General features: G+C 36.1%; 1 protein-coding gene across 2 annotated transcripts in view; it reads left to right on the forward strand.

Annotated features, from left to right (window-relative positions):
• The window catches only part of LOC140164706 (GTPase IMAP family member 8-like), a 29940-nt gene extending 11327 nt beyond the window's left edge, over nucleotides 1-18613 (forward strand). Inside the window, exons 3-11 of one of the 2 annotated variants that reach the window (XM_072188061.1) lie at nucleotides 1319-1411; nucleotides 3301-3532; nucleotides 4591-4799; nucleotides 6968-7322; nucleotides 7890-8047; nucleotides 11334-11700; nucleotides 12595-12830; nucleotides 13600-13978; nucleotides 14315-18613. In XM_072188061.1, coding sequence (XP_072044162.1) covers nucleotides 1319-1411; nucleotides 3301-3532; nucleotides 4591-4799; nucleotides 6968-7322; nucleotides 7890-8047; nucleotides 11334-11700; nucleotides 12595-12830; nucleotides 13600-13978; nucleotides 14315-14777 — 2492 coding nt within the window. In that variant the 3' untranslated portion in view covers nucleotides 14778-18613. The remainder of the gene's footprint in view (nucleotides 1-1318; nucleotides 1412-3300; nucleotides 3533-4590; nucleotides 4800-6967; nucleotides 7323-7889; nucleotides 8048-11333; nucleotides 11701-12594; nucleotides 12831-13599; nucleotides 13979-14314) is intronic. The other variant, XM_072188062.1, reaches the window with a different exon arrangement.
• The last annotated feature ends 5587 nt before the right edge of the window (nucleotides 18614-24200 follow it).

Here is a 24200-nt window from a genome sequence, read left to right on the forward strand (position 1 = left end):
TGGGGCAGCTATTTGTTTGCTAACATTGTTGAAGGTTTTGCCATCTTAATTTGATACTTCGTCTCAAAGGGTTTTGTTTCTTCAAATCCACCACATAAAAATAGCCTAAATCGTAAATCTCAATAAAATTCTTCATCTTACCCACAGTGAAACCTCCTTGGGGAATGAAAAGGTGGTCTATTATTGTCTAAAAGCAAGTGCCACATATAATAAATTAAAGTAAAAAAAAACACCTAACAACCGCATTCCTCATTAGGTTTTTTAAAACATGGAAAGGCTTTGATACGAACTATTAAGATGGCCTTAGTAAAATAAATAAAGCTGCTTCCGGTCTACTAATAAGGCAGCCACTTGAATGGTATTTTTGTAATAAGTGAGAGCCTTTATCATGTTTATGTTTGTAATTCATTTTATTCATGGAATTATTCGTTTATTTATTTATCAATTCATTTACTAATATATTTATATTAATTTACGTTATTTACATTATTCACAATTATCATCAAGTAACATGTCGAATGGCTATTAAGGCTAAGCATCAACTTTAAATACAACAACCAGTGAAGTGACCTTCCTTTTTGCATAATTGAGAATATATCTATCTATATATTAATAAAATCATGAGCGTTGTCTATCTGTCTGTGTGTGTGTCGGTGTGTCTATCTGTCTGGCTATGCCTTTCGCCGCGCTTCGACGCATCGCGCTGAAATTTCGGATATGGATAGGTAACGGGTGTTGACCGGGTGGTTTTCGAAGGGCCCCCTCGAGGTCATCTGGGGGAATACCCCAAGTGGATAGCAAATAGGCCTAAAGCAGCAAGCAGCGACTTGCCCAATTTGAAATACACTGTAATGTCAACCCAGAATGCATTGCTGCAAATGATTTTTGAATTTTAAACTTCGTCCGATTGGGCTTAAACTTGGTGGGTGTGTTGACGAAATGAACTCGAGGTCAAAGGTCATCTAGGGGCTAAATTGAAACGTCCCCCGATTGGATTTAAACTTGGTGGTAGGAATCATTCGTTTGAGGGGAACACGAACAAAATTAAATCGAGGTCATCCGAGGTCAAAGGTAATCTAAGTCACCCGAGGTCAAAGGTCATGTAAATGAGGGTCAAGCGTTAAAGTACGCCCAATTGGGCTTAAACGTGGTAAAAAGAATTTTCAATATGACAGGAAGGGTCATCAGGGGTCAAACAGTACCGCTATCACAGCAACATTATCACTATCACGGCTACAGGTGCTCTTACAGCTACAGGTGCACTAGTTTACTAAATAATTTCAAATAAATACTTTATTATTTCTCTCGAATCATCTAGGGGCTAAATCGTCTGATATGTATCGAGTGGTGTACATTGCAGTTTTTATCCCGCTGTTGTTTTGTTCCATCGCCCATTTCGGGCGTAAACAACGTAAGTTATATATTTATAATACAAACTTTGATCAATATCAATTTTGTTTTGTCATTCATGTTGGTGTGATAATATTCGTGCTTGGCTGAGTCTGAAAGCCTAAATAAGACCCTGGTCGAACCTCTAGTTCTATGGAGAGCTTTTTATAAGCGCCCATACCAATGCCACATCTACAATGAAGAGCCGAGGAATAGAACTACCAATCTGACGGACTAGCCGAGACGAGTGAACCAAGACGCATCTACCAAGACGTGTGATTTATCCTGGTACCTACCTCGCTGCCTAAAATATTTAATTTCAAGTCCTAATCCCAAAGCTCTTTATTAGAATTTAAATACTTCATGAAAGGAAAATAAGATACTTTTAAAATTTTTGGATTCATTCTTTCTTGTACACTACTTTCACCATCCAATCATGTGTTACTTCTAGTGTACTGCCAAATGCCAATTGGCATGTGTTGCATATACATGAATGCAGTGAATATTTTCAATTTGTTTTCAAGGATTTGTCCCTAACATCAGCCGACAAAAGATTGAAAATTAATTGAAATCAATCCTTTCGATGGGGTATTCAATTAAAAAAGATTATTTGTTCATGACATTAATCGCTTAAAGATTGAGAATCACTCCTTTCGATTGATTAAAGAGTTTCAATATAGTAGACTCAATATTCAGTCGAAAACGGTTTCCCTAAGTCATTAGGCGCGGAGGTGCCCTATTTAATGTTAGTTTTGGACATTTAATTATTTTCTTTAATTTCCACCCGACTTACCCGAGTGAAAAGTAAAGAAAATAATATTATTATATTAAATAGGGCGCCTCCGCTAATGTTCAATCAGATTGAAAAAATCTATTTTAAAAAATCGAAAAATTAAAGAGAGCAGGTTGATGGTCAGTCAAATAGCTAGGTCTTTTTGTTTAGTTTAAGGGCTGGGGTATGAACGTTTGGACAGTATTTATTGTGGGACATTAGAGCACATCAGACATATCGAATTGCATTCTGAATACGAAGAATGTCATTCTGATATCAAATAATTTTGATTTTTGAAATTCGCAATTTAATACACATTTTATGGCAAATCATTAAAATTTATATTTTTGATATTTAACAGTACTTGAAGTAAACTTTATAAATCTGATGATTTATACTTAAAGTGTATGTAGGTGGGATGAAAAGCCGACGATCAATTGAAAATTTTGACCTTTCGTATTGAAGATATGGATTTTTTCTCCCAAAACACCAAAAATAATTAGGTCTTTTTGGGAAAAAATTCCATATCTTCAATATGAAAGGTCAAAATTTTCAATTGACCGCCGGCTTTTCCTCCCTGCTACACACACTTTAAGAATATGTCATTAGATTAAAATAATTTACTTAGTGTTATATATCAAAAATTTGGATACTAATTTTTATAATTAGTCATAAAATGTGTATTATATTGTGATTTTCAAAAATGAAAATTATTTGATATCAGAAAGACATGCTTCGTATTCAGAATGCAATTCGATAGGTCTGAGGTGCTCTCATGTCCCTCAAAAAATACTGTCGAACGCAATAAACGCTCATTTTAGATCCCTTAAATAAGCGTAATCACGGCTGTTGAGGTGTAGCATTGATTATTAAAAAAAAAAACACCATTGATCCTTATGTATGTTTGGGTTACCACTTTAAAAGAAAATATTAACCCCATATGGATACCTAACCCCTATTCTGTTCTGTTTGGTACCAAAGGATAGCTATGGGTCCCCTCTATTCAGCAATACCAAAATAAGTACCACCATTTGTCACTATAAAATTCACTGGGTGTACACAATCTCTAATTGTTATGTCTGTTAATCAGACATAATTATTTTAAGCTAATATAAGCCTGATTCTGTGTATCCTAACAGCATGGAACATTCTTGTCTTGGCCGACAAAGCGACAACCGACCGTTTCACAGTTTTTGTCAAACCAGGACTAGATAAACTGTTTGCACGTCACCGGGTGGTTGTTTCAAGGTGCACAGACGAGCCATGCGATACAGTTATACTTGCTTTTGATCTAAAAGCTCTGAGAGATCGAACACTAGACCTAGCAGGAAAAGAAAGACTGGTCAATCACTTTGGAAAGAGTATTTACAGGTGAAAATAATTTATAACCACTTCCCTGATATAACGTACCATGATACCGGTAGACACGTTTCGTAAGCTGAAATCCAATTTAAAGCCATAATGTACATATTAATTTCCCCCTTTAAGTCCCCTAAAGGACTCCTCGTTATACTCAAAATAGTCAGTGGGTTTTCTTTCACTTAACCTCGATATATCGGCTTTTAAAATGGACCAAAACTCTTCCTAAAACTGAAATCGTGCATTCTGGCTTTAAACTAACCAATCAAACATGATTTGCGTAGTTATTTAAAACTACATTGTAAGTTATTGTTTGTTAATAGATAGATACTCCCAGTATATTTGAATAATTGACAAAAAGAAGTTCGGTATGCGTTTTTCGCCTACATTTATTAAACGAATCCCTTTTACATAACTGATCTAAATCAAATAGCTTCAAATAATAGTATCACGTGTCACCCTTTTGATAAAATCGAGTTCTCTATCATATTTTTGTCTTGCCTGAACTTGTTTATAAAGGGATACGGTCACTGATCACTATTTGACTGTGTATGGGTGTATATGTATGTGCTATAATTAGATTAAAGTTTCGTAAAAAGATTCCAAAAGCTTCACTACTAGTAAACTTAAACATAGTAGCAACTTGACCATTGGGTAGGACACCTAAGATCAGCTGAAGCATTTCAGATCAAGGGTCATCGTGGGGTAAAATGAGGTCAATATGCCCAAGTAATGAAATAAAGTGAAAATACTTTTTAGGGGAGGGATAAAGTGGGGAGCCAAGGATACCAATGTCAAAAGTCAAACGGGCATCATACAACTTTGGAAAATTGTTTTGATTTGGCAAATACGTGTTGTAAATAAATATGAATGTGTGGGAGATTTATTTAAAAGAACCAGATGTCTTCCGATGTCAAAGATCGAGGTCGAATTTTACATTGCTCCGATTTGACTTAAATTTGGTGGCAAATGTCACTCATTGCCCCCTCCCCCTAGTTAAAATTCAGGCGAAACTACTGTAATCGGCACCATCGGTAATTTTGTTAATAGTAAGAAGTTTACTTTTTCAGGCACATAACTGTGGTACTTTTATGTGAGGAGACAGGGCCTGATAATCCAGTTGACTACATCGACGAGTATGGCTCAGAGGAAGTCAAGGACTTATTGAAGAAATGCGAACATCGATGGGTACTTGTCCATGTTGGTAATGATACAGTCAGCGAGGATGAAATACAATGTCTGAAACGGTGCATAGATGACGTCACAGCTGAAAATTGCGGTAAGAAAGGATGATATTAAATATAGCATTATGTGATTGTTGTGCAATACATTGTGCGCACCTAGCATCACTATTCGCCGTAGAAGTGACGTCATAATCGGATTAACTACCATAGCAATATTAGATGAATACAATTTTTGAATAGATTTCCCTGCCCTGCATGTGTGCAATCATTCATTGAATACAATACAGCTCTTTCCAAAGATACTAATCTTACAGGTGCCAGTGATTAGCATTTTCTTTGACATCTATGGTTCAATGCATTGGTATCATGTGAACGTTGAAGTGAGGGCGATATAGTCAAAATTGTATTCCTCTATTGCTATGGTAGTTAATCCGATTAACTACATCACTTCTACGGCGAATTCGCCGTAGAAGTGACGTAATAATCGGATTAACTACCATAGCAATAGGTCCAATAGGTCCTTTTGGACAGGATCGTAAATGGAGAAATAGCCAAAAATCTGCCCGCGGGTGGTTTTTTCACAATTTGGGTTTGTTGCAAATTTGTGATGTTATTAATGTTAAAAATATTGTCTGATAGTTTCAGACCAGAATATAACTGGCATTTTGTATTTTTTGAGACATTTTTCAAGGTAATTCCTACTCTCAACATTGTCAGTAATATATTTAAATGCCGATATCTCAATAGACTATGCCATGGTCGAATTTTATTTAAAATAGATGCGCTAGATGTTTGATGAGAGATTAACTTTCGCGTCAACACAAAAGCGCCGCAAATACCACAGATAGTTGTGTACGGTGTAGTTAATGGTAATGGCGCGGGCCCGGAAGATTTAAACCATAGCGAGATATGGGCGACCAATCACAAGGCAGATCCATTTAAAGATGCATTACATCATGGCCAATTTTAGTTAGGCCAGAAATTGGCCTAACTCTCCATAGAGTCCCGTGTTTAAAATCTTAACCACAAGGCAAAGTCAGTAGTCCACTTGGGAAGCTAACAAACAGAGGGAGTGGGGTGACTGAAAAGATCAGATACAGATGTGAAAATCTATCAGTTGCACACAAATCAATATAAATCGGAGTTTTATGCTTAAATGTAAAAGCCAGAGTAGGCCTATGCAAAATGTGCAAGTGGACTACGGAGAAGTATAATATCTCAATTTCGAATGTTATAATACCATAACTTACAAACTCAATATCTTCGCTTAGGAATGTCCTATTTCATTGGGGAAAACAGCGTTGTGGAGCAAAATATCTCTATATTTTAGATATGTAAAAACCTCAAAATTGATAACCTGCCCAAAAGTGTCTGATTTTGACATGACACGTCACATATATCGCGCTGCACTACAAGCAGGTTGCACTCATCACTTGTGTATGTTGCATTCATAGATTGAATACAATACCGCTCTTTTCAAAAATACTAATAAGGTGTGAGTGATCAGCATTATAATGGAGAGGTAGAGAATAATCAAAAATTGTTTTCACCTATTGCTATGGTAGTTAATCCGATTATTACGTCACTTCGCCGGCTAATAGATAATAATAATGTTGATTTATCATGGCGATTTTGTGGGCTAAACGTAGCGAAGCGTGTAAAACTGTTCATGCGTTGAGACGTTAGATATCAGATCTTAAGTCGTGTTCACACAGTCGGATATAACAGAGTTATTACCGGTATTGAGCGACTTATAATCCGTCTGATGATCAGTATACCCAATGATCGTAAGTGAGGGTATGTTGTGAAACTAGTAGTAACGGTTGCCTTTTCCAGAGGTCTATAATTTGAATTTGATTCTACGCTCACCTGTAATGGGTTTGAGCACTTTTAATTCCAAAGTTAGTCACCTGAAAAATAATACTTGTTATATGTGTCTTCTTTATAGATATAAGCACAGATTGTCACCATTTCCGTGACTCCGAATCCTGATTTCATTTTTAATTTGCTTAAAACAAATGGAAAAAGATATTTAAAATAATTCTCACAAGTTAGGCATGTTAGGTAAGACCCTAGGTTACAAAATATGAAAAAGCTACTAAATGTAGAAGCTGAGATATGATGGTGGAGGTAGAACTTTTTGAATGACCCTCGTATATTATACTCTCTTTGTCCGCGTAATTTACGCTAGAATTTTGCAACTGAGTGTTTGTGTTTTGTTTCTTTAACAATTCGTTTCTTTTGGTTTTGCATCTTTCATTAGGACCTTTCAAGCACCGGTTCATTCTTCTCGGAGGTAGAGATAGTAAAAAGTCTAGTATTGGGAATTTACTTCTTAACAAAAATGTGTTTGGTAAATCAGAACCACCTGAATGTATTGTCGTGGAAGGAGTTGTTGATGGAAAAAGAATACTCGTTGTAAATACACCAGCTGTACAATCGGAGACAGCCACTCCACCTTTCACTGACGTCCAGATGAAAATTGGTGAAAGCTTGCTGCTCACGTCGCCTGGACCACGAGTGTATGTTATGGTGATTGATGAAAACGAAGAACGTGAAAACGATATGTCAGCTTGTTTGAATGTCTTCGAGAAACGCTTTGGGAAGGCTGCTCGCAGGTAATTTATTTGGCGGGACCGGGTGGGGGTAATTCGCCAGCGAAGTGGTTACATAACTCCCTGGTAACTGGATCACGCACCTTTTGGAAATGGTAGTACACGCCATAGTGTTTGTGTTGCGATCATTTCGATCGTGGTGCAGAACTCAAAAGCGTGATCCAGTTGACATGGTGATAATCGGACTTCACATAACACTTCGCTGGCGAATATATAGCAAAATATGCGGCCATTATTACCTATGGTTCCGATTTTAATAATAGAGACCTTTATGTTATGATTTGCTTTTGCGATAATTATACTTAGCGGATTAGTCTTGTATGAATTGGACTGCATTTGTGGCTTGCTGTTGCAATTATTATGCTTTGAGATAATTCGTCAACCTTTTTACCGTCATACAAATAAATTTGTCTTTAGCTTTTTCAATACAATAATTATACGAAGCACCTGTCTCGAAACATAACTCAACATCACTGCATCAGTTGGCCCAAACAATTTCACAATGGATTTAAACTTAGAAAAACCCAATTACTTTGTTCGTTTCCTGTTTTTATTCGTCTTTTACCACAGGCATTTGATAGTGGTTTTCAAACCGAGAGATAGGGCACGTCAGGCCGTTCCACGGGTTTTACGCCAGATAAAGAATGAGTTGGGTGAAAGATTCATTATCGGTACTGTTGATATCCAGCACAAGATCATGTCTCTTGCAAAAAACGTTGAAACTACAAGTACGTACGTAGAACCTATAGCTCTAAATTGTTAAACATATTTCCGTAAATAATGACAAAACTGCGGTTATTTTTTTTTACAGAATTGTGGTTTTTTTTCACAGAATTTTTTTTGGAAGAACTTATTGCTTTTTTCTGGATTTACAGAATACATCTGATCTATTTTTCACAGACCACAAAGCTGTAGCTATTTCACCATTTTTAACTTCCGACTATGAAATGTCCTACGCAGTACTTTATTTCGAATACAATTAACCAGCAGAAATAATCGATATTTTTTTGCCTGCTAGGTATTGAAATCCAATCCGTTCTTTCTTCCTCTTCTTCTTTCTGGCAACAAATTTCAAAATGATTCTTCTCTTACATGTTACATCCTACAATGACGTCACTTGCACATATTGTGCATCGGCTATAAACTGGTCTGATCGAGCTCAAATTCAACAGGAATGATCCTTACAACATTCTAAACATGTTATAAATATTTATGACCCTAAAAGTCAAAGTTTAGCGGTCATTTCGTCAAAGGTCATTTAGGGTCATTTCTGCTTAACGGCTACGGCTAGGTTTATATCTATAGCTAGATCTAGTTTTTTTGTGGCGTGCAGAATCATCGATCCATGGGTATATTCACGCGTTGATTTTGAGGGAAAAAAGCAGTCGGAAGTGAAAAATGGTGCTATCAAAACAGAAATTCTGACAAAACTATGATATATAGCCCTTTAAAAAGTCGGCGAAAATTAGCGAACTATACAACTTTGAAAAGCTAAAAAGTTGACTTTCAAAAATCCTCACGGGGCAAGTTAAGGCCTGATGTCAAAGTCGAAAATCTTACACTAGAAGACTAAATGTTACTCATTAAGTTTAACACCAGGATTATAAAAATAAATAGTATCAAGCAAGTTCGGTTTTACTGATACTGAAAAGAAAATTACTGCTTTTCATTGGGCCGAAAAAAAATTGCTTATTCCTTAGCAATTTGCAAAATTGCTAAGGTCTGTTTCTGTCAAGTTCTTTGTTTCTTTCTTTCTTTCTGTCAATCTTATAATGAGCCACCGTAGCCATATCCTTTGAGTCATGTTGACCATAGTTGGTCATTAGGACCATTGGGTGGGGGGACAAATGAAACATGATCAACTTCAGGTCAAAGGTCATCCACTTCCGGTCAATGGCCAAAAACGTGATACCACTAAAAATGCTACTTCTTCCACAAATTATACAGCACGATGATGGCACTTGGGTACATGCATCAGCTATACCCAGTGTCTAAAAGTTATTGTCCAGAATTGGGGTCAAAGGTCATTAAGGGGATACTTCCGGTATATGACCAAATACCCTAAAATGCTGCTGCTGTCGCAAATATATATGGTACAACAATGTTACTTGGTCATCAGGACCAATAGCTGGTGGCACAAATGTCACGTGACCAACTCAAGGTCAAAGGTTATGGAAAGGTCATTATGGCCGAAAATGTTATTTCCTGTTATTTTATTAAAACTGCTACTCCTTACATGAATTACACAGCAAGATGATGTCACTTGACACATGCATTAGCCTTGAGGTCAAAGGTCATGCGAAGGTCATTATGGCTGATGTGATTTTCTGTTCTGTTACTAAAAATGCTATGTCATTCCACAAATTATAATATAGCATGATGACATTACTTGTATTCATCCATTGGGGTCAAAGGTCATTGGGGTCAAAGGTCATGCAGATATTATTTCCGGTATGTAGCAAAATACCTTAGGAAGTCGCACTGTAATAGCGCATGACCAAAGTTGCACAGAAATATTTACATGAATATTGAATAATTTTTGGTCAACAAAATGATTTTACAACTATGGAAAATAATTATATGTAATAGAATTAATAATTAAAAGGCCAGATAAAAAAATAAACATGTTTCACGTACCCTCCTGCTTCCTTTTTTGAGGTTTCTTCAATTATATATTTATTCAGTTATAACTTTTCAAAAAATATATCCAGGAAGCAGAAATATTTCTATAGCCTTGCTAATATACAAGAAACACTTTTGGAAGGTTTTATGGAATTTAGAGGGGCCGGCCTATATCCTCAGAACAAAAATAAAAAGAGGCCTCCTCCTTTTTCCAGGTATTATTGTGTATGCTAAAACAGCTCAAATTATGGGTATTCACACCGATTTTGCCATGAAAATATAAAATAAAAAGGCCCCTCTTCCTCCTTTTTTTCAAAAACCCGGACTTGAAATATGTTTTTTATTTTACTTGGCCTAATTATATGATACTACAAACTTCTGTTCTTATACATGTATATTCCAATGAATTACACCAAACTGCTGGACCTTTTGAACTCACATATGCTATAGGTGAGCTAACAAATTAACCTTGCTCCCATTGTCCCTATGGTCAATTTCAAATTACAGTGCATTTCAAAAAAGACCTCTCAGTAAAATCAGCATATTATACTACTGTTGGCTGTTTATATGCCTTAATACATGCATGCATGCTAGATAGCTGGGCTAATTAGCTATAGGCCTAGTTAATTAGCTATTGCTAAGGTCGCGTATATGTGTATACGCAATTAGCTCTAGTTTCAACACTTATTTCAATCAATAGCCAGTAAGTGACTACTCCCTATTGGATTTTTTTTAAATCCTGTTTTGCCAAATGAAATATAGCTCAATTTGGTTAGTTCTAACTGGCAACATCAAATGACGACATCAGTACCGCAATGAATTATTACCGAAAAGGTCAATTGGCAATTTCTACATGTAATTGATACTTGATAGGCAAACACTCATGGGCAAAGTTAACGATTGTTCAAGCCAAGCACCTCTACAATAGTTCTTTAGGTTATGGGAAATATTTAAAACATTTCGGGAGTACATTGATTGGATTTTTTTTGAGATACCAGGTTTTCCAAAACAATGAGATTTGGTATAACGCCTTTCAGAAATTTAATGTAACCCGTAACTCTAGGGTATGCGCTTCCTAACTACACATCGCTGTGTTTTGTTAATGTTGATTAATGGTTTATGGCATGATATGGGGCCGTAGTGCAGTGGTCTGCTACAACCTGTAAAGTATGCTGAGGCTTGTGGATCAACGTCTAGGCGTAGCGCACTATCTGCGCTTTGTTTTGGACAATTTTGTGAGGAAAACGCCAAAATGGTATTCAAAACATGCAACATCATGTCGATCATGTCGGACTGTGTTTACCGTATATCTGATGAGCAATATCTTAAGTTATAATACCTTTTTGATGAGCAATATCTTTTTTCTTAAGTTATAATACCTTTTTGTTGCAGAAAAGGAAATTTCTCTTGTGCTTATTGGCCCCAGCAGGAAAGGCAAAAGTCATACTGCAAATAACATTCTCAACATCCCAGACGGGGATCATGTATTTGACACAGAAAGACGACAAGGGGCTGACATCATTAGTCGCGTTTCAGTTGCTATGCGTACTATCGGTGAGAATGAAGTACTCATTGCGGATACACCGAGTTTAAAACCACTCGATGAACATGTTTTTAGAGAAATTGAGAAGTGTATCTTTCTTCCTGACAAAACCGTACGACCAATCGCGATAGTTTTACAATGTGATCGTGACCCTGGCGTCAACGAGCTTCGCTTCATAGAGTACATTAGAAACAAGCTGCCAGAAGATCATACAGGGTATGTTTTACTATTGTATTTATATAGATTCTTGGTATTGGTCATATGAGTATTAAAGTTTTAAAAATCGGTTTAACACAGCAGAAAGGTATATAATCATTGAACCCGATTAAAAGTCCGCAGAATAACAGATAATCAACTACATTGATGAGACACGTATTATGATCACCTTAAGGGATCTAGAATGAGCGTTTATGGCGTTTCGACAGTATTTTTTGTGGGACATGAGAGCACCTCAGACGTATCGAATTGAATTCTGAATGCGAAGCATGTCTTTCTGATATCAAATAATTTTCATTTTTGAAATTCACGATATAATACAAATTTTATGACAAATTATTAAAATTTGATATTTTTCACATTTTGATATATAACAGTCCTCGAAATAAATTTTTATAAATCTAATGACATATTCTTAAAGTGTATGTAGCTGGGAGGAAAAGCCGACGATCAATTGAAAATGTTGACCTTTCATATTGAAGATATGGATTTTTTTCCGAAAAAGACCTATTTTTTTGGTGTTTTGGGAAAAAAAATCATATCTTCAATACGAAAGGTCAAAATTTTCAATTGATCGTCGGCTTTTCATCCCACCTACATACACATTAAGTATAAATCATCAGATTTATAAAGTTTTTTTTCAAGTACTGTTAAATATCAAAAATATCAATTTTTAATGATTTGCCATAAAATGTGTATTACATTGCGAATTTCAAAAAATCAAAATTATTTGATATCAGAAGGACATTCTTCGTATTCAGAATACAATTCGATATGTCTGATATGCTCTAATGTCCCACAATAAATACTGTCCAAACGTTCATACCCCTTCCCATAATGTTTCAAAATCTTTACATAATTTCTTCATTATTATTTTTTTGTTTTTTTTTCCAGGAAGCTTATCTTTTTATTCACTAGGAAAGACTTCTTGGATCGCGGAAGGCAGAACTTCAAAGCATTTCTCCATCGCATGCGTGGAGGTCCGTTAAGGGATATACTTTCAGCTTGTCACTGGAGATGTGTCGCTTTCAAGAATAAGAACGTGGAAGTCCGGTTAGATAATGCGTCACGGTCGAATCAGAATGAAGTTCTGATGGAGTTGGTGAAACAAGTGATGAATCTTAATCCTCGTTAGTATAATTAACATCACTGTCCAAAGTGCTTTCTAGTTTTGGAAGAACAGATATAGCATGTTATTGTTTACTAATCAATAGTTATTAATTCAGAATAGGTGCCGCTCGGGGCTGGACATTTACTTATTTTATAGTCCTACGCGGGAATACATTAATTTTGGGGGGTTGTGCTCCCCCGGAATCTCGAAGTGGTAGGTCTTTGGGAGCTGACGAAGCACCGGTTAAGGGGATCATTCAGAGCTGCGAACGGTCAAAAATCAAGGGTGCTTTCTTGGCTTTCTAGCTGAAACTCACCTGATAAAAACCCAGATAATATGTGGCTAAAGAGTAATCTAGGGCTTTTTTTGGTCAAATTCAGGGGTATTTTGGAGCTGCGTGGTCCAAAAACAGGGGATTTCCCGGGAGAATGCCCGTATGGTCATTTGTGTTTATTGCCCCCAGGGTGATGCTGCCAAGTGCATTGTTGGAGTCTAGACAACTGATTGGATAGGTTATTATACATGATATAGTGTCATGTGATCTAATCGAATTGGCAAAGGGGTGTTCTTTATGAAAGCATAATCATGTCAGTATTTAATTTAGGCAAAAACGTCTAATGAGGCTATCTAAAGCACTGCATCGGGAACGTAGCATTGTTATTCATTTTAATTTATATTTTGATTAAATCTAACACATTCATCTGCCGATCATCAGTTCAACTTGAACTTTCTTTCTTAAAGTTTAGCTACATGAGACTTACCTTGGTTTCATCTTTTTCCCTTGCCAGTTCTCAACTTGGTTCTCCTTGGTCATACGGGTACAGGGAAAAGTGCCAGTGGAAACACCATTATTTCAACAGCGATGGGACGCAATGACGATAGATTCAATGCAACAGTGGGGCAAACATCGAATACAGAGGAATGTCAGGTTGAAGAGTTTTACATAGCAGGAAGGAAAGTACAGCTGGTGGATACACCCGGCCTATTTGATACTCGTCCTCAATATAACAACAAAATGACCATGAGGGAACTTAGTAAGTGCCTATTGTACACTCTACCGGGACCCCATGCCTTCTTTGTTGTTATCAATGTTACCATGAGACGTACACCCAAACTTCGAGAATCACTGCAGATATTGAAGCATGCATTTGGCGATGAAATGCTTAGGTAAGTCCAACTGTCCTATAAACTTTTCCACCTAATATTTTGCAACATATTATAACGACCACTGTTTGTGAGAAAATATATCTAATTACACTTTGATCAGCACGTAATTGGCGAATCGTATAACATCGCGGATTAATATCAAAATATTATATTTTTTATCTTGTGATATCTCGCCAGAAGTCCTACACGTTATGTACTTTCTGTAACAAACAAATATAGACCAGACAGGTCAACTAATAGCACTCTTAACGTGGGTCTATTTTTCGGCGCAGTGGTAAAAGCCTAACATTTCTCGCCTATAGATCATTATTGAGGTGATTGATTTTTACATTGCAGACACACTATCGTAATTTTCACGCATTTAGATGAACTTCAAAGAGGTAACAGACGTATTGAAGACATCATCACGGAAATCGCGGAAAGAAACGATATTGGCAAACAGTTCGTAACAGAGAGTGCAGCGTATGTTACATTCGACAACCGTCCTGCAGGGCGCACTGGTAATGAAGCCGTCGATCTGCTAGAAGAAGTAGAGATCATGCTTGCTGTAAATGGACACAAACGCTTTACCAACCAGGACTATGACAATCTAGTCAAGCAACTTGGATGGTATGGCACAGGTATTGCGCAAACTGGTCGGTATCTGGTTGGACGCAATCCAAAGACTGCTGCGGTTGTGTTTGTTGCCTATGCAGCTATTGCTGCAGGTGCAGTGGCTGGTTCGGTAGTCGTGATACCCGCAGCTTTTGCTGCAGCTACATTGACATACATTACACAGCGATGGAAGCTGATGCCATAGATACACTGTTAAGAATGTCCGGGTTTTGACATTTGATTTTTTTAAAATTTAAACATCAACTTGCAGTTTTTTATTGGAATGTGATTCCAAAAATGGGTAGCACCCGAAAAAGCAAAGATCTAGATTGAAAATATTCATTAATTTATAGTTTTTAAAGGAAACACAAAAATATGTTTGCGCAATGAACGAAACGAAAATGAACGAATGAAAAGAAAACTTGAATCTACTGCAGTTCAAGGGTATATCAATTCTAAAATACACTGTTTATTGTATGTTGGTTATTTAGTAATGTTCAGTTTGCAGTTACTTATTAATAAATTGTTTCAATACTGTATCAAATGGAAATTGGCTATCGATAATGAAAAAACAAATGTGGTTGTATTTAAAAAAAAAAGGAAATGTTCCTACAAGTTATGAACATTGGGACATAAATGGTACTCCTTTGGTGAAAGAAAATGTGTATATCTTGGTTTAAAAATTTTCATGTAATGGTAAATGGAATTTCACTCGAAAATACCTCTCTGATCAAGCCAAAAAGGCAATGTTTTCTTTGAAAACAACTTTTTCTAAAATAGGTCACTTACCTGTCTATATGTACAATAAGTTATTTGATACAAAAATGTGACCCGCTCTGACAAAACCAGGAACAAGTCGCATTTTTGACATTTCATGATTCAGAAATGTAAGCACTAGACAATAAGCTTTAAATTGATACCAAAATTATATAAATAGCATCAATACTTTTTAAGATAGGGATAATTCGGTAAATGATACCTTGATATTTTTGTAAAATTTCTATTCTGAGTAATGGGCAAATTAATTTCCTGCCTTACAAAGGATTGAATTGAGATTATCATAGTTCAACTGTCATTTATTGATTAAATAAATCATTCTTTAATATTTAATAAGCACTTTCAAGGATTTGAAAGTTCACATAGTCCCTCAAATACCATGAAACTATTCCAAAATTTGATTTATTATGGAAATGTCATCTTTAAAAGCCTATAACAAAAAATACATGCCTGGCAACTTGTTCCCGGTTTTGTTGAAGCTGGTAACAAATATTGCCTATTCTAATAGGGGATTCCATGAAGGTCTTGAACTCGAACCAGTCCATACCAATTTTTGTAAATTTGTTCTAAGTGTAAATAACCATACCCCCAAATGATAATGCTCATGCGGAACTTGATAGACATAGCCTTATTGTATCTCGCCTTGTTCAAATCATTAAATATTGGACTATTTATATTTATATATGAATGAAAATAGATATGTTTATCAATGCTACCAAATGCAATTGAATATGGATGATCATAGTATTGACTGTTGGGCAGGAAAAGTAAAGACTCTACTAACAAAATGTTGGTAATATAAAAAAGTTTATTAATAATATTTACTACACCCCTATGGTAAATTTATGACTATTTTTGCATTTTTCTCAAAAAATAATAACACACTGGTAATAAAAGTTATGTATATTATTGGGGCAAGGAATCCAATTACTACACTGAAATTTCAGTGACTCAAGACAAGCGGTTCAGTACCCAGCAAACACAAAAACGTTTTAAAAACGTTTTAAATAAGTTATATTTTGGCTTTTGGTTTAGGTAAAAACGTTTTAATAACATTAAAATGTAGGGTTATATAAAGGTCATGATAACGTTTTAAAACGTTTTGTATGAAAACACACTACAACAATATTTTTAAATGTTTTCAAAAATGTTATTGTAAACTATTTTTGCAAACATTTTTGCCAAATATTGTGTCAATACTTAAATAACATTATGTTAAAATATTTGAACCCATCAAACACAGAAATGTTCTTAATTTTTTTTTTCCAAAACCTTTTAATAACATTTAAATGTCGGGTTATATAAAGGTCATGAAAACGTTTTTAAAACGTTATTGAAAATATTTTGGCCAAACATTTTTCGCAAAATATTTTTTCAACCCCAAAATAACATTTTGTTTAGAATGTTTTGTATCAAGTTTTCAAGAATGTTTTTGGAATGTTATTAAAACGTTTTTATACCCTTTATATAACCCGACATTTAAACGTTTACTGTAAAACATTTTTGTTTGCTGAGCAGTAGATTATCAAAAAACGATTTATACTCTTAATATACCCTTTATATAACCCGACATTTAAACGTTTTCTGACAACCTTTTATAAGCTTTTCCGAATGGTGTCGAAAACGTTTTGTGTTTGCTGGGTATATATGATAGGAAATGAGGTACATCCTAGCGTTACCTTATTTCTTATCATAAATGACGTACAGCTTGTCTTGAGTCACTAAAATTCCAGTGTAGTAATTGGATTCCTTGCCCCTATAATATACATAACGTTTGTTACCAGTGTGTTCATAGTTTTTGAGAAAAATACAAAAATAGACACAAATTTATCCAGGGTTGTAGCTAGTACCACCTTAAGACTAGATGTAATGATATCTCAATCCAACAATGGACAGAACGAATCACAACTTATATCGATATCGTATGTATAGACTTTTTTCAAGACAGCATCAAAGCTGAGGCATACTTCCATATAAATAATATAATTTGATTTCGTAAATCCTATGCTGATTTTAGATGTGGGATGTTTTTAAAACGTTTTAAACATGTTATATTTTGGGTTTGGGCTTAGATAAAAACCTTTTAATAACAACAAATGTCGGGTTATATAAAGATCATGGAAAGGTTTTTAAACGTTTTGTATGAAAACACATTACAACAATATTTTTTAAATGTTTTCAAAATGTTATTGTAAAATATTTTGTGCAAACTTTTTTTGCCAAATATTTTGTCAACACTTAAATAACATTATGTTAGAATATTTGCAGTAGGTTATCAACAAATGCTTTTGAATGTTATGAAAACGTTTTATACCCTTTATATGTTCTTTATATAATCCGACATTTAAACGCTTTCTGGCAAACTTTTCTAACCTTTTTCGAATGATGTCGAAAACGTGTGTTTGCTGGGGTACCCCACCCAAAGAGCGTATCTGCAGATGCCGGTCTAAGATCTAAACCATTACCATTGTATATATTATATACACCCTTCAAATATCACTTTGAATCACTTATTAATGTGTAACATAGATGAAATTCAACAAAATGTTGGAAAATATATTTATTTTGCTCTAAAAAATAGAAATGTTAACTACACATAATGTTCACTAACCTTTATAATGTATTGCATAAGTTATAACTGTTTGTATTTTGTATAACGTTGGACCAGAGGCCTATATTAATAAAACTTTGAACTTGTCACAGAGAGTGCAGTCTTGAAGGGTCATGCCACATAACAGTATCATATTTCAGGGACGTCTCATAAATCACATACTCCCTAGTTTCTAAACCCAGTCGCAAACGATATTAGTATTTTGGTGAACGTGAACCGGCGCAGTGGGAAAAATTTTATCAGGGGGGGCTAGCCCAAGTTGAGTGCCTGCTAAATTTACTATCCAATTCATGAATTCGATTTTGGCCATAAATGGCTCGATTTTGCAATCTAAGTGTGTTCTGGGACCGTTAGTTAGAATTTGCACAGATAGATATAAATTTTGCACAGGTAGATATTTGCTAAATATAGGAAAGCTTATTCTAATACACTCAGCTTTGTTCCGATGTGCTGCATCGAGTGCCCAGCTGTCAACAAAGCTCGATATGTGATATATGTGATATCACAGATTCCCCGTGCATGCCGTACTTGAAATCAGAGACGTCCGTGAATTACGAGTGCCCCGAAATGTGGTTTTGATCTTTCGTACCGGGAAGGGTGATTGCCAATGAGGTTACCTGATGTGTGTGGGGAGGGTGTGTGTGTGTGTGTGGGGGGGGGGGGGGGGTATGTTATGAGGAGGGTGGCTCATTGGTCTGGGATTCTATTGATTTCGGCTTTGGCCCACTCAATGAACAATGTATTAGTAATAACCATTGAATTGTAAAACATTGGTTAAATGTAACTCTTGCTGGTATGTCTGTATTTTGTATAGGTGTTCATTTTATATTGTTTTGAGCATGTACTAATATTGTTGTTTTTTATTTGCCACGAAATAAAAGCTCTGTTACGAGTATAAAAATATTGAGGTGTGACAACTTGGCTATATGTATTACGCGATCTGCATACGCGTTGATTGTCCGTTACTTTGTATGTGAAAGATCACGCACAACTAACGAGGTTGCGATTGATATCTGTCACACACGCATACGCGCTCTAATTAACGCCCTCAAAGCGTCGAAATATTCCCGTTTTGTACTACATCAAGCGGTTAGTGCAACGTGCAGCCAATGATTATTTTCCTCACGAAGCAAGTATCATTTTGAATTCAAACTATGCTCGTAATACCCTGGACCAAAAATAAATACCGTATTGTTTGTAATAAACGCCCCTCCAATTTTTTTAAAAAATTAAAAAAAATTCCATGCTATATCGTGTGAGTAAGCTTAAAACTGGCATCAATCAGTCAGTCTTGTCAGAGACGATCGGTAAATTGCATGGACAAAACCTGTTATGACTCACACTTCCATCCTATCCTCTAATTAACGCCCTCAAAGCGTCGAAATATTCCGTTTTGTACTACATCAAGCGGTTAGTGCAACGTGCAGCCAATGATTATTTTCCTCACGAAGAAAGTATCATTTTGAATTAAAACTATGCTCGTAATACCCTGGACCAAAAATAAATACCGTATTGTTTGTAATAAACGCCCCCTCCAATTTTTTTGAAAAATTGACAAAAATTCCATGCTATATCGTGTGAGTAAGCTTAAAACTGGCATCAATCAGTCAGTCTTGTCAGAGACGATCGGTAAATTGCATGGACAAAACCTGTTATGACTCACACTTCCATCCTATCCATTGCCTAATTATGGTAGAATTTCACTAGATTCTTGCTTGATGATGTACTTGCGGGAGTAAATTTGATGCATTTACAACGAAAATGATATTTTCCATGGGCGTCGCCATTCGTAAAGCCGTAAATTCCTCATTTCTACAGGAGCACCATCGGGAAATTTAACCCGATTTTAAAGTTTTTTTTCACTGACAATTCACCTTCAATAAACGCCCCTTTTGTAAAAATGCAACGCCCCGGTGCGTTTATTACAAACAATACGGTATATAAAGTACTCTGCTTTAAATATACTTTTAAAACAACATTCCAATGTGCGACATTTGGAACGACAATAAAGTACCTTTAAAGTGCAAATAAAGCACAGTGAACAGAAAAATACATTTAAAGCATACAGAAAAAAGCATATTTAAAGTACTGTACTTTAATTATACTTTACACCAAAACAAGTACCATGGTACATTTAATGTACTGTACTTTAATCAACTTTAAATCAAAATTAGCATATTTCAGGTACCATTTTGGTGCATGGTCGAAAGTTTAATTTTGATGTAAAACGGATCCAAGAAAATGCCCACTGCAATATAAGCCACATTTCTCATAGGAAGGGAGGGCAGTACTGGTCATTTATCTGCAATGGAAGTTTTAAATTGCTTCGATTGGATGGGCCATTATCATTTGCATACCCACGATAAATAATAGACTCTGAAACCGGAAGGAGGAATGGGAGGGGAGTTAGAGGGGCTCAAAATTGGGTGCGGTGGATCAAATAACCTTGGGCCCCCAATAATTATTCAAAGAAAGTAAAAACAACGATGAAAAAATAACAGCTTTTAACCCATTTTTTGCTCAAATTTTCTGAGGAGTCACGGGGAGGAGGTCACACCCAAGAATATAACATCCCGGGGGACAGGGGGCATGTTTTAGATGATCGACACAATATCAAATCCCGCATGTTTTGGCACATTGCAAATTTCATGGCAGTACGTAATACACACCGGGCAAAATGCACTTTTTAAAGTCCTTGTAGATCCATGCGCCAACAAGATCCCATCAAAGTAACCTCATGTTTAGTTTATTTAGATGGTCCCGAACAAGGATCACTTGAAAAATATTTGTTTTAATTTGTTGTTAGAGGGTAACTCTCTCTCTGCTCTCTACCATCTGGTGTGATTTTTCGCGTTGCGTGTTAATGCGAGGGGCGGTCAAAAAGTTCGTAGAACTCGGTATGCTACTTTGTAGCACGGTATTGAGTTTGGTCTCATTTGAAAGCTTGTTCCCTCAAAACATTACTGTAATGATATTAGAATTTTTGCATCACTGTATAATGGGCAGGACACTCTTCACAGGAAGCCAACCTCCATGAATTCACAGGTACTACCAAAAATGAATACAGGGTCATCATGGAAATTTCTCCGGACGGTGGGGAAAACTCAAATGAAATTTAACAATGTACAGTTGCTGAAAATGGTAATGAAGTCGATATTCAACGGCAACGAAATGGTTCTTAGAGTTCAAGAATGGAATGATCGTTCTTGAAGATCATCCAAGGTCCAAAAGACTTGCTAACGTCACCACTAATGATATACGCGCTGGTACTGTGGCATTGATAATTAATAAATAACCAAACAAGAAAGATGAGATGGCCACAAAATATGACATCTCTGATGAAAGTGTTTTCAACATAAATCCATTAACATTTGGGTATTCCAGGGTGTCTTCTACATTTGGTCCCAGAATCTTCACGCACAAAATTAATATCAGTTGACATAATCAGATCCACACCTTCTATACACTTAGAATATGACATACATTAATCACTAGAATTATGAGTCCATTCAGTGGAAGCACCTGGATCTCCCACCCCTAAGAAGATCCTCACTCGGTCACCATAGTGGTCGTCGCTGTTTTGTGAGATTCAGGGAGTCTTGATGACAGATCATTTGCCAAATAAAAGTACAATCATAGGCATAATATCATACAATGTTGATAGCAAAATTAAGGCGCAAGCCATCAAGTGAAGAAGGTTGGTGGTAGGAATGGGACTGTTCTTGGATTGTATCCTGTACCCTTTTCTCAGTTTGTCAAGTTAAATCAACCATATTGTGGTCCAGGCATGGCCTCCAGTTAATGAAACCTATTTTTGAATTTTAAGTCCTACCTTCATACTATCAGGTTTGCTGGTGATCAATGCTGGTGAGCCTTCACTGAAGGGCTCATGGAGCAATCGGAAGACTTCCAATTTGTTGACATAGAAGGTTTCATGAAAAATTGCGACGGGTGCATTATTAAGGTATGCATTGACCATGTTCAAGAGTGATATAAAAAGAATTTGGCTAGTCCTCTTTCAAGTACCTTGTTCTACAAACTTATTGACCGCCCCTCGTAGCTTGTGACAAAATGATAGTCCAAAAATGCAACAGAATGGTAAAATGTTACCTTTGACCTGTATTATCTCTGTGAGCTAACAAGATCCCGACAACTTTATACGTTTCAGAACTTGGTGTTCTTTCATGGGATCTTAATGGTAGCCCTACCATGCTATATCATAAAACCTGGCTATGTCCAGAGAGCTGCTGCCAGCATAGACCACCCTTCCAGGGTCTATGCTGCCAGTGACTGCTCTCGGGGACAGCGGTTAGTGGGTTGTGAGCTGTCACTGGGTTTGAGCAGTTCTCAGTATATAGCATGGTGTAAAGTATATAATGTGTAATAAAAAAGGCCCTGTGGTAGGGCTATATTAATGGCGCATTGAGATATAAGCCCATAAAAATGGCCATTTTCATCAAATGTTCAGGCCACAATAACGTGATCGGTAGGCCCTGGACTAAAAGTGAAACCCCCTCCATCTAGGGATTTTGGAGAAAATCTTTTTTTGGAAACCTTACTCATATGGGAATTGACAGGCGGTGATGGAAGCGATATCGCCAATTTTGAGGTCGCCATTGGATTCACACATAATCATGAAATCTTTACAAACAATTCTAAATTTGTTATGTGGTGCCAAAGCAAAATTATCTTACTCTAAAACCGTCAGGGTATGACCGTGTACCACACTGCAAGTATGTTAATTATCCATTTGTAATTGCTAACCGTGTATTTGGAATGGGGCTGTCAGCCCTGTATCTTCGCCAGCCTCGTACGTCACGTGTTGCGCTTCCTATGCCGCCTGGGAATTGAGATCAGATTGTCTGCAAAAATGTTGACCCTGAGTTAAGCGGTGAGGGCGTTTTTTTTTTCAAAATGGCCGCCAGAATCCCATATAATGGCATTTTAATAGCAATTTGAAGTCATTCTGAGTTTTGTTATTTTATTTTCTTTGCAAGTATGGGGTAATATTGATTCAAGCCTATTTATGATAGGGTGCGCTTTTTTCAAAATGGCCGCCAAAATGCCTTAAAATCCCATATAATGGCATTTAAATAGCAATTTGAAGTAATTGTTAGATTTTTTTTAAATTTATTCTATTTGCTAGTATGGTGTAATATTGACTCAAGCTCATTTTTGTCAATTAAAAGCTGTGATAGAGGGCGCATTAATAAATGGTTGCCAAAATGCATTTAGATGACTAAATTGTACGAGCTATTTTAAAGTTATTACCATAACCTTTGTGTAGCCTAATTTCGCATAGTTATCTAAGTCGAGCTATTTAATTGAAGGAAGGTGCTGCTAGAGGACGATTTACAAAATAGAACTCTTTTTCTCAACCAGTCATTTTCCCTCTTATATGGCAGTGTCCAGAGAAAAACAGATTGAATGAAAAAACAGGTTTTGAATGAGCGATTCCTGGTGCACTTCATTTATGCCGGAATATGACCCCAAAGAAAAAGTAATATTATATTGATCATCCATTTCAGGTTGATTGTCAATATTTTGATGCACTGCTTGAGTCTCCTATTAAAAAGCCATTATATCGGATTCTGGCGGCCATTTTGAAAAAAGCGTTTCCAAAAAGTTGTCGCCAATATTCCCTAGAGGGGGAGGGTTTCACTTCCAGGCTTGATACTTACAGTTTGATGAATATCACCAACCAGCACCAGAAAGGGAAGGATATAAGATATTGGTCAACAATTACCATTGAACACCAAAATCACAACCATCGGCATGAGAATACGCTCGTACCTTTCAAGTAATTTTGACTAAAATTCACAAGATTATATTCACCCGCTGTTTTGAAATTTGGATCATAAGGCAGCCATTTTGGAATTACTTTATCATGCCCAAAACATAAACCTAGACACCAAAATCACAATCATCAGCCTAAGAATACCTTTCAAGTAATTTTGATTAAAATTCACTGATATATTTGTCCGCCATTTTGATTTTTTGTGTTAAGGCAGCCATAATGGATTTGTCAGTGCGATGTTGTTGTTTTTTTTATGTTTTAATGTGACTTCATATCATATGCATTATCCACACATTTGGTGTGCTTCAATTACAAGAACGCTGTTCAATATAGCATATTTCAGGCATTTTTGATGTTTTTGGTGGCCATTTTGAAAAAGGTGCATAAAACACCCCCTACAGGACTAGATTATTAGCAACATGTTTTTTTCCTGTTTTGTTGTT

Source organism: Amphiura filiformis, chromosome 11 (genome assembly GCF_039555335.1).
Source record: "Amphiura filiformis chromosome 11, Afil_fr2py, whole genome shotgun sequence".
NCBI lineage: Eukaryota > Metazoa > Echinodermata > Ophiuroidea > Amphilepidida > Amphiuridae > Amphiura > Amphiura filiformis.